Source organism: Bombus affinis, chromosome 10 (genome assembly GCF_024516045.1).
Source record: "Bombus affinis isolate iyBomAffi1 chromosome 10, iyBomAffi1.2, whole genome shotgun sequence".
NCBI lineage: Eukaryota > Metazoa > Arthropoda > Insecta > Hymenoptera > Apidae > Bombus > Bombus affinis.
This window is the reverse complement of record NC_066353.1, coordinates 4,659,470-4,676,894: the sequence shown is the minus strand read 5'-3', so window position 1 is coordinate 4,676,894 and position 17,425 is coordinate 4,659,470. Positions and strand designations below refer to the sequence as shown.

General features: G+C 31.7%; 1 protein-coding gene across 3 annotated transcripts; it reads right to left on the bottom strand.

Moving 5' to 3' along the window:
- Positions 1-46: 46 nt before the first annotated feature.
- Positions 47-17,263, bottom strand: LOC126921497 (WD repeat and FYVE domain-containing protein 3). Of its 3 annotated transcripts, none has more exons than XM_050733150.1 (45): positions 17,115-17,263; positions 15,870-16,106; positions 15,537-15,782; positions 15,301-15,459; positions 15,037-15,229; positions 14,754-14,940; positions 14,456-14,637; positions 13,999-14,350; positions 13,796-13,917; positions 13,397-13,680; positions 13,059-13,325; positions 12,656-12,946; positions 12,204-12,577; positions 11,835-12,124; positions 11,525-11,740; positions 11,019-11,420; positions 10,781-10,917; positions 10,525-10,708; positions 10,166-10,437; positions 9,856-10,085; positions 9,623-9,790; positions 9,339-9,547; positions 9,073-9,260; positions 8,833-8,981; positions 8,554-8,752; positions 8,124-8,484; positions 7,835-8,039; positions 7,339-7,759; positions 7,056-7,265; positions 6,797-6,985; positions 6,425-6,718; positions 6,104-6,339; positions 5,756-6,011; positions 5,472-5,683; positions 5,275-5,407; positions 5,038-5,191; positions 4,730-4,964; positions 4,419-4,642; positions 4,095-4,348; positions 3,803-4,030; positions 3,530-3,721; positions 3,036-3,451; positions 2,693-2,947; positions 2,418-2,615; positions 47-2,282 (listed from the first exon to the last, which is right to left on the bottom strand). In XM_050733150.1, exons 2-45 carry the CDS (start codon positions 16,092-16,094, stop codon positions 2,168-2,170), a joined length of 10,314 nt encoding a protein of 3,437 aa, XP_050589107.1. In that variant the 5' UTR covers positions 16,095-16,106; positions 17,115-17,263; the 3' UTR covers positions 47-2,167. The 3 variants fall into 3 exon arrangements, with proteins under 3 accessions (XP_050589107.1, XP_050589106.1, XP_050589108.1); XM_050733149.1 differs by lacking the exon at positions 17,115-17,263 and adding an exon at positions 16,202-16,300; XM_050733151.1 differs by lacking the exons at positions 15,870-16,106; positions 17,115-17,263 and having other exon boundaries at positions 15,537-15,625; positions 15,699-15,766.
- Positions 17,264-17,425: the final 162 nt, after the last annotated feature.

Below are 17,425 nucleotides of genomic sequence, written 5' to 3'. Positions count from 1 at the left end.
TAAGTATAAGTTTTGTTTTTTGTATATATAAGTAGGAGTACAAAAGTAAAGATAGTTGGCAATGTTTTATTAGAACTGGCATGTAATAATGACACACAGGTATTATTTCCGTAAGATACGTGATAACTCTTTTTATGCGGCGCATAGTTAAGAGATTCAAATATTGGAATTCATTCACACCATTCCCAGCATTATCTACTTTTAACCTTTATATCAAAAGCATTCTTTTTGAAAGAATACTCATTAACATTGTGCTCACATTGCATTTGACTAGTAACAATAGTACTTTACTAGTACCACCTTGAAACAATATTTCGCGATATTTAAGCTGCGTTTATCTTATTCTCAGTTTTTAATCGCCACACTATTTCTTATTCTTGTTCTTTATAAAATTTGTGCCTTTAGAAAAATGGAAGTGTATCGATAGAATACAAATGGTAGAATTCGTTATCCATATAGGGAGACAATTTCTTTTCCTAATACCGCGATCATTGCATTTATACAAATCTTTGTATGTTTCATCGGTATTCATTGATTCTTCTTAACTGTTAGACAAACTTAATTTTCCCAAGAATATGTTGCGTTTGCAATACTTCATCATTTTTAAAACTCTACAAAACACTTATCCAAGAACATGTTTTTAATTTATCTCCCTCTTTACTATTAATTTTACAGATGCATTCATGATATATCAATTTGTGAACAAACGAGCGTATTCCACATTTATGACATTGCTTACAATATTACTGCTGGTTTTAGAGTCTATGGTTTCATAACCATCTTACAGTTAATAACACTTTAACGTAATTAAGGTATTGTCTATTATAAATTTATGAGTTTTATATCGATAGAGGCAGCGATCACAAAGGGTGCACTGCAATTGCGTATTTTTCCTTTTTTTTTCTTGTAATACATATATTCTTGAATTTTGAGATTATTAGTGTTTTCAGTTCTATAGAATGGAAAAATAAAAGACTTGTCTATCATGATACAGTAATAAATTATATACCACTGATAATTTTTAGAATAAATTACACCGTGTATTATTACTGCATTATGTACATGATGGTATTATAAAAAAGAAAATAAAAGCATTTTATTAAGCAATAATTATACGTAAAACATAATGCAAACAAGAACAGTACAAATAGACAGTATAAATATAACTTTTTGGTTAATCTAATAATATTAAATCTAATATTTTTCCATTAATAGTATTGACATCTTATATTAATTTTTATCATAATTTAAAATAAATATTAACAATAATTATTTAATACATTCAAATATGAGAAACGATATAAGCGTTATGACAGAGAAATGAATCGCATAAATAGCATAATATATACTTTATATATTATTATTCTTATTATTATTAGTAATAATTACTCAAGAAATTTATTAATTATAACTTCATTAAATTAAAATAGGAAAGAAAAAAATCACAGACTACGCATATTAAACAAGTGCTGCTATACATGATTTCGTATATATGTCTGTATATAAAGTCTTCTTTAGCTGTTAAGAAGTAAGTGCAACATATAAATCAAATATACAATACAGAATGTAACTGTACATATTGTTCTTCGGCATACAAAATACATGATGTAAAAAAATATTAGAAATGATTAAGAGTCAAAGATTAAAAACGAAAAATATGTTCGTGTTTTATAATATGTGTTTTACATATTAGAGATTTAAATGTCATGTCAGTTTCCAAATAATGTTTTTTAAAATTTTTCCAGTACAAACCTGTCGATAATGTGAAACAGGCCGATCACTATTAGGAAATAGCTTAATTCATTAAAATAGTAAAAATATACAAGCAATATTATAAAATCGACAGGAGTGTATTGTAATATTAGGTTTATTTCATGGAGAAAAAGAGAATGAAATGATCTCAATTCGCAATATGAAAGATTGTTGAAACCAAAATTGATTATACGAAAAATGCAGCGATCAATTTTTCTGTCTCTCTGGTAAAATAATCTTTTAAAACAATGTATCGTACAAAATATGAAAAAGTGAGGAAATGCACGCCTCGTTTCTCTTGTAAAAAAAATTCGAATAAAAACATAAAAGGGTACGTTGCGGTTGCTATGTACATACATTCTCGCTGTACCCATTCTGAAACCATTAACTTATACGAAACCATACATTATTATATTTAAATGCTGCTTTCAGCAGAATGCTGAGATCGTAATGACGAATAACAACCTTGACAAACTCTAACGGGCTTTAAAATCCCGAGTCTCGATATTTTCGATTCGAATCGGCTGCATCTGTATATAAAGTATAAAAATATTAACAAAATATTTATGTCAATAAGTATAGTAAAGTACAGTAAATATAGAAAGAGAAAGCAGGTTGTAAATTTGTAATTTACTTAAATAATTTATAGTATCATAGTAACTTACTTTGAACAAAATACTTGTCCACAATTACGACAATGATGTCTCCTTTCATAAAGATTAAATCTAACTCCACAACCAACACATGAATCTGCTCCTTCATCCTTAAGCCAATGATCGGCCACTGTACGTCCCGGTTGTTCACATACGCTCCATGAAAAAACTCTTCCCCTTGTATCTCCAACGTACACTGTCCTATGGTCTCTGTGATTTGATTAAATGTTTAATTTTTTAATATTTTATATATTTTTCAAATAAAAATTAAGTTATAAATATTTTACCTTGATACTGCGAGGGCCGTTATAGATGCTGGTTCCGCATTATCCTTGCGATCATATGCAGTATGCATCGTTAATTTACTTCTAAATACTAATTGCCGTTGCCATTTAAAACCATCCCTTAAGATATTTTGTGGATTAATTTTTTTAGGTTTTGTATCAGCTTCAGTAATCATGACGAAACTATCTGTTAAACTAGTATCGCTTTTACTAGCTCGTAGAGCTCCTTCAGAATCCCCAGGATTATTAGATGACTCGCTATGAATTAATTTGATCGATACTATTATAGTAAAAACCGAATAAGTGAAAATATTTGTTCTACAGAACAGAAGTTGTATTTAAGTACCTTGTTTGAGTACCCTCGCTATCTGCACGTCCACCACCTTCACTTTTACGAAACATTGGATTTCCACGACTCTTTCTACGAAGCACAATAGTAGGAGTATTATTCTGCGGCGATGGTTTATTACTGGAACCATTACTTGATTCGTTATCTGAGCATTCTTCTTTCTCTTCATGCAATCTTGATGCTTCTTTAGCATTTTCGGCTTCTGAAAGACTACTTTCTGAACCACTTTTTGCGAGCAAACTTGATCCTTCGGCAGAAATGCTCATCTGTTTAACTAATTCATGCACTCGTTTTTTCGTATTTTCATTTTGACTTTCATTTTTATTTGATTTCATATGTTTTTCTTTGGTAGTAGTAATTTCCTCTAGCTTCTCTTCTTCTGCAGGCACTTGTACATAATCCATCGACCACATCTACAAAAATATGATACTTTTTTATTTATGTACAATACTATAGAATTTAAATATTTTAATAAGTGGCGTTATTCTTACGCGTGCTACGCCATCAGTCGATCCAGTCATAATAACATTCTGTGAATCCCATTCGTGAGTTTGACTGAAAGCAACGCATAAAATTTGCTGCATTCTGTCAGCACGACCAACACACGTATTAACACTAGCGAGTTCTTCGCCATTAATGCTCCACACATGTAACCAAGTAGCTGCACAAGTAGCTATGTCGCCCTATAAAAATGGTACGCCTATGTGATATAAATCTATATTTTGCTCTTGTTCATTATACTTTACAGAATATATTAAACTTACTGTCAGTTCGTTTATAGCTACCGCTGCTACCGGTCCTGCATGTCCGCGAAGTTGACGAACAAATAAGCAACGAGATAAATCCCATATAATTGCAGTACCATCTCGAGATCCTGATACAATCACATTATATGCTGGACTAGACGATAAGCATGTAACAGCATCCGTGTGACCATACAAACATTGTTTAATAGAAAGTTGCCTTTTAGTATATTCCCAAACTGTCACAACCTATTAAAACAGTCCTGTTTCAAAGAATTGCTGAAACAAAAACTAAATTCAAGCAATAACTTACAGAACTTGTGCCAGCAGTTACTATCAATTTGGAAGACGGACAAACGCAAGCAACTATTTCACCACCGCTTTGTATCATAGCTTCACAAACGAATATTGCTTTGTCACTGTCATAGTTCCCTATTCTGAGAGAATGATCTGCAAAACCCCATGCTACATACTTGTTATATGTTGGAGGAATAAGCGTCTTATTTTGTTCCACGGCTAACACTGCTTTATCAACATGAAGTATTTGTCCAACTGGACCTTTTAATTCTAAAAAAGTAAATTACTAATTATGATTCGCAATGATTCAATAACTAGATCTTTATATAATTATATAAACCTTTGATAGGTTGAAGTGACGGCTTTAAATTATCAAGATTATGAAAGAATAACTTGTCAGATGTAGTAATGCTTAAGCCAGGAGTAATAGGTCCTGGATCAATAACGCTAGTTCTTTGGGTCATTTTTTTAGCTGGATGCGGTTTTTTAAACAACTGTTTTGGTATTTGGCCAAAATTATTAATAAATCCAATAGTGGCATTCTTCTTTAAAGGATCATCAATACTAGAAGAATACAATAGGAATTATAAAAGTCAAACCATAAAATATAATTGGGAAAAGTACTGCAAAATAAGTACTACAAAATCTTACTTGTAAATATCAACATTGCCTTCATAGAATAAATGATGAAATACATTAACAGCTTCAACCGCAGCAGGGCCGTTTTGTTTACAACCAAATATTAAGTCGATCCATTGATGAAGATGTTGCGATACATAATCACATTCTAGAGCGAGTCTATGTACGCGTATAAATTCTCGAGGATCCTGTTTTGCCCATGGTGGTAATACAATATCTCCCAATTGTACGCCACTCTGTTTAGAACCTACAAATAAGATATGGTGTTAATGTCTACAGTTCTATTAATAACATGTCCATGTTTGGCTCGTAATACTTACCTAAATCAAAATGATTTGAATTAACAAGAAATTCTGGAAGATAAAAAAATTCTGGTATAAGTTCTTTTACATCAGCCATATTATGTTTAGATGCTGAAAGCCATGCTTCCTTTATACTATTAAACATTCTATCAGCCAAATCGAAATGCCCACCCTAGAAATTTCATAATTCATGTATTATAGTAGTAATTAATTTCGTGCTATAAATTAGACCTTTTTATTTTAATTAGTATAGACCTGTAATCGAAGAAAATGTTGTGTAAATGGTTCCATCCTCACTAGATATGAACAAACTATCATCGCAGAGGAATAATGAGTCCCATAATGATAAGGAGGTGTTTCTCCGTGTGGATCATCCCATTCTTTATATCTGATTTAAATGTGAATTAGTAGTTAAATTATTTTTCTTATATTAATTCATTTAGTTACATTACCTCTTTTTAAACTGTAATAACCGTTCTGGGCTCTGTGCACCCATAGGTTTACTAAAATCTCTAAATGTAGCAGGATCAGTGAGATCCAATTCTTCACTATCATAATCGGCCAAGATCCAGGGAAATATCGGATATTGCATTAAATCGTTATAGCTACGACCAGCTAAAGTATTAAGATGCATCAAATACTGGAAGTTGGATATTTCGCCTCTCTATAAAACAAATATTTCTGTAAATAACTATAATATGAACAATATAAATTTAATACCACTTAAAATACTAACCACCCATCGTTGCGTAACAGAAGTTTCACCTATTAGATTCGAAAGTAAACCTGTAGCTTGTTCTACATTTGCTGTTCTCTTTTGACCAGCAACTGATTGTTGCGCGCTGTCAGCAATCGCTGTTGCAAATGTCATAAATCTTTGGTAAACTTTGTTTCTTACTTTACGAGGAAATGCTAATAAATAATTTCTACCATCTCCGCTAAATACTTCTAATGCCATCGGTTGTAACAAATACCTTCTTTTATGTACTTCCCTACAGGAAAACATGCAAAACGGGGTCATCATTGTTGACGTGTCAAAATTAGATACAATAATCTAGTTTCACGTTGTATACAAATTTATTACCTGATATCCTCATAATTAAATTTTGAACATTGCCTCATAGCTCTGGATCTTCTCGGAGATCCCGGCGATGGTAAAATTGGCTCATAAGCTTCGGGTAAACTTTCGATATCTCTTATTTCTCTAGACTTTAACAGTGTGAATCCATCAACTACATAGAAATGTTCTTTTCCAAACAACAACAAACCTTCAGTTGTATCTAAACCTTGAATCCTAGCACACCTGAACATGTGACTTATCTGAAAATATAAAAAGCGCTTAAATGCTGCATATATTGATCATTATTTATTTATTTATATCTGTAGCAAAAGGAAAAAGACAAACTTTTTCATGTTCCTCTAATAGTCGTATTAAAGTTTGATTGTCTGGAACAGTCTGATTATTTTCTTCTTCTTGCTCATTATCCTCTGGTGCTTCATCGGGTTCACTAGCATGACGTTCTAACGTACATGGTACCATAGGAGGTTCGCTTTCCGTAGAGGCGTCGTTAACATTTAACGGTGTATCATCAATAACAGGATCGCGTTCACGTTCAAACATACCAGATGAATTACCGAGTTGCTTTAAATAGTATTCTTTACTATCAGTGCTTGTCGCAACTTTGTACTTCAATTGTTTCTATAAAAATCAAAATAATTAAATTATTTTTCATCATTAATTAATATTTCTCTTCTTTTAATAGTGGAGCTAGCTTACATTATCAGGATGCTCTAATTCAGGTCGGTAGGGATAATGTATGTAAAAAAGTTCATTTTTCATCATCTTCTTTCTCATTCTGCATGGGCCCTCGGTCATATCTAACATCCACTTGTCAAGCCTAGTAGGAGTTGGCGGTCCCCATAGACCGCGTTCTCTTGTTAATTCAGTCTCGGTTTGTAACCACTCCTGTATAATGCAAAATTATTAATACAATTATTGACATTCCTTTTTCTTCTTTTCTTAATGATATCCTTACTTGATATACATATCGCTGGGTATGTTGATTAGTTTGTATATATTGCAAACGTTTCGCTGCAGCAAGTTCACGGACTAATGCAATATGTTGCTCTGTCCATTGTGCAACAGTGTTCTGATGTAATCTCAATCTTACGCGTACAGATTCTTCTTTTCGAACTTTTGTTCTACTTGCTAGTCTTGTTAAACCTCCTGTTACTTTTTGGATTTTCTAAACAGAATATGATTTTCTACACATTCTATTTTATAGAAATTATTACTAGGATCTGTAAACGAATATTTACCGATTGTATTTGATTATGAAGTTCCCAAGGAACTCTATAAGAAGCTTTTCTTTCCATAACAACATAATTCAACCAAAGCTTAGTTGCAGCTTCATGTACTTGATCTCTCACTACCGATAATTCCGGAGCACGTTCGTTACCTATAGGTGCTGGAAGAGTAATTTTAAAAACTTCTTCTATAGCAGGCTTTTTACATACATACAACTCTTCCCAAACTCTTGTAGCTGCAACAGCCATCAGATTATGACCTTGATGGGATGTTAATCTATCATCACTGGCTTCAACTTGTGGATTAACATGCCATGTTGTTTTCGTATTCGTATCAAGCATAATCTTTATATCAGCTGTCAGTTGCAATAAACAATAAGTCAGACAACCAATAAATTCTAATTCATGATTACCAGCGCCGAAAACTAACAATCTATAAAAAATATATTTAAATTAGATTTTATTTACAATTTGCAAAAAATGTTATTTAAAAAAATATTAACCTCACCTGTGGGTGGTAAGTTTATGCAACGCTTCTAACACAGCCATTTGATCGGCTATAGAATCCGTTGCTCGTGACAATAAAAATAAAATTGTTCTATTTAAACAGTGATGAAGTCCTTCCATACTAACGACACCTGGTCGTCTTTTTGCTTGTCCAATTAATTTTACAATAAAATCAAACACTTCATGTGGGTCTTTCGTCAAAGCACCTGTATATTATCAAATAATCGATTCGAAATGATAAATATTCGATTATGCAATTGGCTATAAAAAGTGAAAATTTGGAAATTTACCTTGCCATAATTTGTCAACTATTCTGGCTGCAACGTAACACACATTACTTGTTATATTATTAACTGATCCACCAGGAACAACAGGTAATGCTGCTTGTTCTCCAATTAGAACGTCTGCAGCTAACAGATGCTCCATTAAAATAGATAGAATTTCTGTTTGATAACGTGTTTGTTGCCCTGTAGATGCATGTTCTGGCCATGCCTCCAAAACTAAATCAATTGCTGGTGGAGATTTTGCACTAACAGGCAGAGAAAGAGAATCTACTACAATAACTCGCATGAAATCCATAACAAATTTCTTTGCTGGATGATTTGTTAAGCCAACATCCTTTGATGGAGATCTTACTAACACTGGTTCTTGCTAAAATAAAATCTTATTGTAAATTTTTTTTCTTATTAAAAAAGATTATCATTAATCTTTAAGTTTCACCTCATCTGCTGGAGTACTAGCTCCACTACTATCTTGACTAGAGCTTGCAGGTTTTGGAAACAAAGTACCAGCTAATGCACCCAATACTTCCGCAGACATAAATACTTGCATAAAGTCAGTGAAATTATGGTAAAGGAAAAAAAGAAACTGTATTATTGTCACTGGATAATCGCTTAACCAATCAGGCAAAGATTCAGGGCTATTAAATAAAAATTATACATGTTAATATATTATAAAGTAATTAATTGAAAAAGAGATAAATTTCAATTATGAACTTACTTGATTGAATAATTATTCAACATTGTTCGTACCATTGCTAATAAAGTTACCACAGCCTCAGGACAAAGATTGATTCTACTAGCAAAAGAGGATAATGTATGATTTGCAGGGACACCAAACAAGAAGTTCCATACATTGTCCAAATCCAGCTGTTATCATAAAACATAAATATTTGTTGTATTTACGCTTGATTTAAATACTGTAAGACATAAAAAAGTATGTTACTGAATGTTACTGAACTTTTAAAATAACTTTAGAATCAGTAGGCAATAATTTTACGGGTTGTCCCATCATGAGAGCAATAAAAAGGAAATACAATTCTGGGACAAGATCTACATGCTGCGGTAATAACCATCCTAAATGTTGAAATCCTGGTACATGAAGGCCAGATGGTTTAGTTTCACCACCAGTTATTTGCTGATGACAACCTAGAAATATAGAAATAAGATATAATATAAAAGTATGAAATACAACTATTTAAAGCTTAATAACTTTTATACACATACCAAGTGCTAATACCATTTTATTATGGTCTGTATGGCGTAACCAACCACCATTACTAGTTCCTTCTTTAAATTTTTGTAATATTGATTGTACAGAACAAATGGCTACTAAAATTCGTAACCCCCATATTACGGTGGTACTATGAAGGCCAGACTGAAGAAATAGTAATATCCAATCTAAACCTAATACTTTAGCTAATTCCTCACACATACTACAACACATTATTAAGTTAATACAAAAACTATAGTGAGTTTGTTTACATATCTACCTTCTTCATTTCACTTACTTTACATTCACTTTGGGGCCATTAAATAACAGAGAGTGTAAAAGCTGCAAACAACGATTTCGCAAGAGTATGTGTTCCCCTTCTCCTTCTTTATTTCCTTCGCTTTCTCGAAGAATTAAATGCTTTTCTGAACTTTGAGGTAATGTAGCAACAATAAATTGCCCAAACCTATAAAAGATATTATTGATATACACATACAATATAATTATATTTTTTAGAGTATGTTAAATTACCAAAGTAAATCAGCTTGTCTTGGTTGACTTAATAGAATACTTAGTAATGCAAGCAAAATTTGTCTCGTACTACTTTGTTTTACATCACTTAAAATATGTAGCAATTTGTGTACTAATTGCAAATCTCTCATTAAACGTAAATTTGTTCTTTTCTCACTTGATTCTGCTATTAATTCATATAAATGTTCTAGAAGTGATCTTAAAAGTTCACCAGGCGCTTCATGCCAAATCTAAAAGTATAATGTTTCAATATTTTCATAATGTTTGCTCTGAGGATAAATTATCTATCATCAGTAAAAAGAAATCGTACTTGCAAATCGCATAGAAGATCTTGAAATGCCATAACATTAGGTATTGCACTAGTTTCTCTACCACTGTCCACTGTACCAACAAGACTGAATGTAAGATGTAAAATATGACTATTTAAAAGAGGACATTTCCTTCTTAGTAACATTGCTAACGTTTGATATCCCCTTCTGCGATCCATTTCTTGTTGGGCAACTTGGTTGGATCTGACAACACACACTAAAGCTTTAACAGCAGCGTATAAGGATTCTACATCTTGGGCCATAGCTATTAAACCTGTTAAAACGAATGATTATCTTTTAAATTTTTGTTTAAATAAATACTTAAATATATTTTAAAACACAGATTGGTAAAAAGTTTTACCTAACAACACTGAACATCCTCCTACATTATCAATCATTGTAGCTACAGGTCGGGGGCTAAAGACTCGAACACCGAGATATCCAACGACTACACCACCAAGTGCTCGTGCTGGTCCACTTAGATGTCCTGCTGAATTATGAAGAACTCTAATAGGAGTGGCATTTTCGTGCGATGACATACCAAGCTGACAAATAATAACAATATTTAATTAATACATACAGAAGATATGTTTATAAATGGAAATGGCTGTATATACCTGTTTAGCAATTGATTTGTTATCAGTCCGACTATAAACTTTCCTAATTTTAGCTAATGTTAATTGGGACATTGCTTTAGCATTTAATCCAAATACAACTTTTTCTTCTGCAACAAGAGGCATTAAAGGCTCTTGTCCTGTATAAAAAATTAAGTTTTTTTGATTAAATAAGAATTAAATAAAAATAGAAATTAAATAAAAATAAATGTATGGACTTATATAAAATTTATATTAATACCTGACAGTTGTGGAGCTTGCAAACTTCCCATATAATGTGGGCCTAATTTAAATAGTGTTGTTATGTTTTGAGAGTTAAATACTTCTTCTATTAAGTGACATGGTCCTTGTTTCCATGTTAGTCTAGAATACCGTCGCCAACAAGGTGGTGTACCTATATACCCATATACTGGAGATGCCACTGTCAAATTTGCTGCTCCTCCTCCAGGAACTTGTGTAATATAATGAAGCTTTTGACTGTGAATATGTTGACCATCCAAGTATAACGAGAAACTTGAATTTTTTAAAACAGCACGATTTAGTACAATAGCTATATGATGCCATTGACCTTCATGAAGCAAGTCTGGACACCAGACTCTTGCACCACATTCACCAGTTCCTTCTGGCTCCCATTCACTTACATCTGAAATTTTTATTTAATTTGTAGATAAGGTTTATGTTGTAGAAAAGATTAGGAGTAAGTAAAGATAAGGACTTAAAGAGAAAAAAAAGATTAATAGAACTTACTTTGCGGTAACGGTGTTTCTTGTGTAGATACGATAATAGCTTTGTCTCTTGCACTAAGCACTGCAGTTAAACAAATCAAATCCCTTGTTGATTGTGGAATACGAACTAATGTTAGCAGTCGCACGCAGTGAGGGTCAGTTCTAGGATCACTAAATTTGTCAACACATATCCATGTGCTATAAGTCAGACCAGTTTGTGGGGGAAATAACCTATCACCTAAAAAATTAATATTGAATGCAAACGCAAATCTTTTATAAATGAAGAATATATATTCTTTAATACTTGCATCTTAAAGATATTTAAGACTTACCAGAACCAATTCCACCAAGTACGCTACTATCAGCAGCTACCACTGTAGGTGGAGTTGTACTTTGTGGTGCAACACTAGGTAAATATAGACATGCAAATCCTTCAGCACTCATATCCAGTTCTACGAAAGGCGGTAAAGTACAAGAACCGTGTGCTCGAAAATCCTTTGGTGTTGTCATGGATACTAAAGTTTTAATACGCGTCAATGGCACGGGTCCGCCTCGAGGTTTATTTAGCTCAATATCATCGAGTGAAATACAGCATAATGGATCACCCAAACGCAAAAATTCCCTTTAATTACAAAAATTTTATATAGTGCATATACAAATATTACTTTTGATATTTCTCTAAACTTTCCTTTGCATCTTACCTTAAATCACGCGGTTCTAAGGATTGTGCTGCGAGTCTTTCTATAATATATTGTAATGGTTGATGTAAAGGATGTGTTTCATCTTGCAAAGCTATTCTACCTATAGATAATAATTCACCCGCCATTCCAGCATCACACATTATTTGTTGGTTTCTTTCGGATCGCACTAAACTTTTAATAATTTCTGCGACATATAATTGTAAAGCTAAAGCCATTTGTGGATTGGATGGTTCTGAGATTGATGGAAGTAAATATAACATTCCAACAACTATGCCAGGATGAACTACAATTGGTTCAGGAGTAGGTGGACTCAGATTTAAAGAATTTATACCACTTTTCTTTCCGCTTCCCGGTGAATCGAAAGATCTTTGTTGCTAAAAATAATATAATATTTAGTTTAGTAATTTAATAACATTCATTATTATGTACTATAAATTAAATTTAAGAACCACCTCAACGCTATTTTGTTTATGATTTGGCGATCTCATTCCTAGACCTGCCAAATTTGGCTTATCAAAAGAGTCAAGTGCTACATCATACAGAAGTCGTAGTAATAAGCATGCGTATGATAATGTCTTTGGTATAATATCTGAAAACACGGGTTCTAATACGCTCCCAGTAAATAGTGCTGATAACATATTATGATAATTTGTAGTTGGTATTATATCTATTTCAGTAAGCTTTGTCTGTGTTGAGAAACATCCAAGAAGTCGCAAAGTGTCACACAAACTTGATTGACATATCTGTAAATCGAATATTATATAAATATTTGTATGAACACTTATTATTGTATAATTATGTTATTTACAATCGTTCTCTTTTTTACTCTGTAAATATTAATAAATAAATATTTACTTCATGGTGGAAAAATTTAGCATTTGCTGGTTCAAATCTCATAGCTGTACTTATAGTATGAAATACAACGTGTAAAAGAGTCAGTAACTGTGCTTCTTCCTGTGGCGTTCTTTTTATTATGTCGTTACAAGGTTCTGTACTCTCTAATCTTTGTATGCCTAATTGGCCTTCTAAAGACACTAAGACGGACATCACATACACAAAACCTCCAACTTTTCGAAAAACAGTCCTAGTTCGATGAGATTCTCGCAAACAAGCCAATAGAGACTAAAAAATTAGAATACTTTATAATAATGTTAAAAAATTTAAAAATTAATAGTGATATCAATTACACCAACTTTTAATATATGTGTTTTTAAGACTAAGGCATTAGAAGGTGCTGAATGCATAACACCTAGTAATGTAGCCATGTCATCATCTCCTCCTGCACTAAGTATTAATTCTCTAACAATACCAAGTGCCTGATATCGACAATCCATATAGGGCACGAGATTATGAGCACAACGTGCCCCACCGCATTCCCTAAACACATTAGCATTCTGAACATTGCTTGCTAATAATGTCGTCAAGGCTTCCATTACTAAGGCACCCAATCGCTCATCTTCTTGGCAGATTTGATATTCTAAGAAACAGTCTTTGTTTATTTGATTTATATATATGCATATTTGATTTATATATATGCATATTAAATAAAACATGTTATTTGAAAATGAAAAAGGGTATGAAAATATTAATACCTAATCCTTGATCTTGTGCAGCTTGTTTATCTTTGAGTAGAGTTGCATAACGATGAAGACATGTAACAAAGACTTCTAACATACCCACTTCTCTGTATACATCTTTAAATATATTATTATGTCTGAAAAGATACGTTTTCCAGGATCAATATAAAGTATGTATAGTAGAGTAAGTTGTATAATTAAAAATTACTACTTATTACCTGAGTATATTAAGGAGTGTTTCCATGCATAATATACTGCAACTGGTTGAATTATTTGTTTTGAGTAGTATAGATAGAGATATAAGTTCCTTACAAGGCACAAAATTAAGTTGAAACACTATAAATTCTAGTAGTTGAAAAAGCTTCTCTTGTATTTCTCGATTTTTTAGGTGAATTTTTTCTGCAAATTGGGATAATGTGTTTTGCCCTTCAAGTATAAAATAATTGGCATTGTCACTATGATATACACTTGATATTGCATCAAGGATTGTACAACATAAGAGTGGTGAATTGGACTTTACAAATACAGACTGTAATACTTGGAATGCTTGAATATTTCTGACACTTCCTCCTGCAAAAGATAATTTATTTTTAACTCTAGGTGATATACTTACTTTATTATGCTTTATTAAATAACACTAGAAAAATTTAAAATCATATATTGGAATATTTATACCTCTATTACTCGGTTGAGGTAAAGTAAAACCAAGCATTTGGAACAAAGATCCCATACTAGCTTGACTTGGCTTTAATTCTGTATGGCCACACATTGTTAGAGAAGCCAACATAAGCACTAAATTCCGAATGGCATCTTGTGCCTCTGCTCTACTATCTTGTTCTAATCTTGATGGGGCATGTCTAGAGATCATAAATTAATAATGGTATTGTAAATATTAATATCGTTATGATATTAAATACTATACTAATAAGATTAATTTATATAACTAATATTATTACAGTTAAAAAATTCTTACTTTAACAAAAATTCTGATAAAAAGATATATCCTTGACAAGCACGAAAATCGTCTAGAAGTGTTTGAGATACCTCACTAGAATCTTTTAAGAAACAAAATACTGTAACAAACATTTCTACCACTTCCAATGGTGCCAGCTCAGGTACACGTTGCATATTATCAACACATAGTGCTATACATCCTTTATCTACAATTAAAAGCGACAATATTTCATATTATTTAGAAAATTTGGAAAACATATTTAGTTCATGATTAAATAGATTAAACTTAAATTTATACTTACTATGAATGTAGCTTACTACATTTTGGGTAAGTCCATGTCGAGATAAAGTCATTAATACTTCTGCCGCACTTTTACGCCACATCACATTATAGTGAGGGCACCAACTAGTTATTGCTGAGAATAATAAAGTTAGATCATCTTTGCGTGCAAGTTCTTCTGCGGGATATGGATGGCTACATAATCTCACCAACAACTGTAAATTAACATTCGTTTAATTGCTTAAATAAAAATTAAAAAAATCAGGGGTATATAAGAGATATGTACTTGTACAAATATTTTTTGTAATAATATTCTACGTTGTTTTGAAGTATATTCACTATTTGCATCTGTAATATCAGCCTCGTCGTCAATCATTTCAGGCAAATCAAAAAATAGGTACAGACATTTTACCAATGTTGATGGAACAGAAGCAGTAGTCATTGCCTAATAAAATATAAATCTATTAACACATACAGCAGTTTACATTAATTGGAATAGTGAAGTATAATTGAAATGTATACCTGTATTACAGAAGTATCACCTGCTGCAAGCAAATTTAATGCAGATAGTAACATCCAGCCATTGCTTGATTCTTCACTATTCTCAATTTCTAAAAATTGTACAATGGCACAACTTGCAGTTTCAGTACTCTGATTACTTGCTCTACTACTGATTTCAAATACCATTAACTTAGATACTTGTTGTGTAAATGCCAAAATGTCCCAAAATTTTTCACTCATATCTCCTGTTGGACTAGATCCAAATACCTAAATGTCAATTAATCTAAGTTAATAATTTAGCTGGAAAGAAAGAAAATTGTCGAACTTCCATTTATGTAATATGTGAATACTGACCTTGCAAAATAATGGCAACATATTATATAATTTATCATTACGTTCAGCATCAGAGAGGAGATGTGGAGGATGGGTATATTCAGAAAAAAGTTTTTTAAGGTGCATAAGACCCAAAGCAGTATGTTGAGGATTTATACTTCCAGTACAATCATCTAAACCACCAGTACTGCTGGAACCCATGCCTCCAACATTAGTACCCCCTCGTAGTTTACGCATTATGTTCATATTTAATACTTGCTAAAAGCACACAAATGACATGTATGAAGACCAGAACATAAAAATTTGATATTAATTTTTTAAAAACTCATATCACTGATACATTTTTTACTTACATCATTCATATTATGGTGAATATTAAATACATTTTTTTAGTACCTTTATACACATATTATATGTTTTATAAAATAAAATCTACATTTTTAACACACTGATAGTATTTTTAACATATAGCAAGAATATATAAATAATATTACAATAATATAAATAATATTAGTAATGAATTGTGAGATTATAAAATAAATATATATATGCTTATATATGCATACTATTTATAAAGTATATAGTTAAAATTCATTAATTTTTATAGTATTTATGATATTAGTTATACAAATTTTAGATAAAAATAAGTAGTTATAATTTTTCAAACTGTTATTATATTGTTATTAATGTTATTATATAACGCCAACCAATTACAGGAGAATATATGTGCTTGTATAAAAAAATTTTACATATAAAAAACGGTGTAATAGTTGATATAGCAATAATATTAAAAATTATGATGTTAAGACTCACACAACTAAATGGAATTGAAAACAAATATAGTTCGAAAACAATAAATGAATCTTTCGATAAAGGGATCAGTAATTTGTAAACGTTGATATGCGGTAGTACAATCTGTTTAAGCACTTATTGTGCTGTTATTCGAAACGTTAACATATCGGAGAACTTATAACATGTGAAAATGGCACATTGTTGTGTAAGACAAAACGAAACACTATTATCTAATTTATTATACATATGAATCAATTTTTCCTGCACGTGTCATAATAATTTTTATACTTTCAATCTATGACACTACTTTTCATCGAACGCTCAGTCCAATATTTATGTCTATCTCCTGTCAAAATGTCAAGTTAGAATGAAGTTACAATGACTCTCCGTAACCGCCCACGGTTCTTACAAATAAAATTCAGACACCATCCTGTGAATATGCACCGTATTCATTACTAATTATTTAGTTATTACCTGAAACGCGTCACAAGCCAGAAAATCCTACATTTTCTTTTGGGAAATTGCTCTTTCTGTGAGAGTATTTAATACTTCAGTGGTAGCAGCCATCTTCGACGATATTCGACGATTTCTTCGGTCCACAGCCAACACGATACGTCGATAAGTATCACGTGACTGCTAATAATCACAGATCTATTCACTTTTTGAATCTGTGTTACCTCCTTATGTTCATATACAATAAAATATTATTGTCGTTTACTTTATATTATATTAATTTTAATAAAAAATTAATCGCAGAAAAGATATGTAATATGTTTATATATTTA

Excerpts from the sequence above, each read along its gene's own strand:
- LOC126921497 (XM_050733149.1), bottom strand. Across the intron at positions 10,709-10,780 it reads ACAAATCAATTGCTAAACAG|CTTGGTATGTCATCGCACGA; the intron begins GTATATACAGCC and ends ATTATTTGTCAG. Across the intron at positions 7,760-7,834 it reads CATAAACTTACCACCCACAG|ATTGTTAGTTTTCGGCGCTG; the intron begins GTGAGGTTAATA and ends TATTTTTTATAG.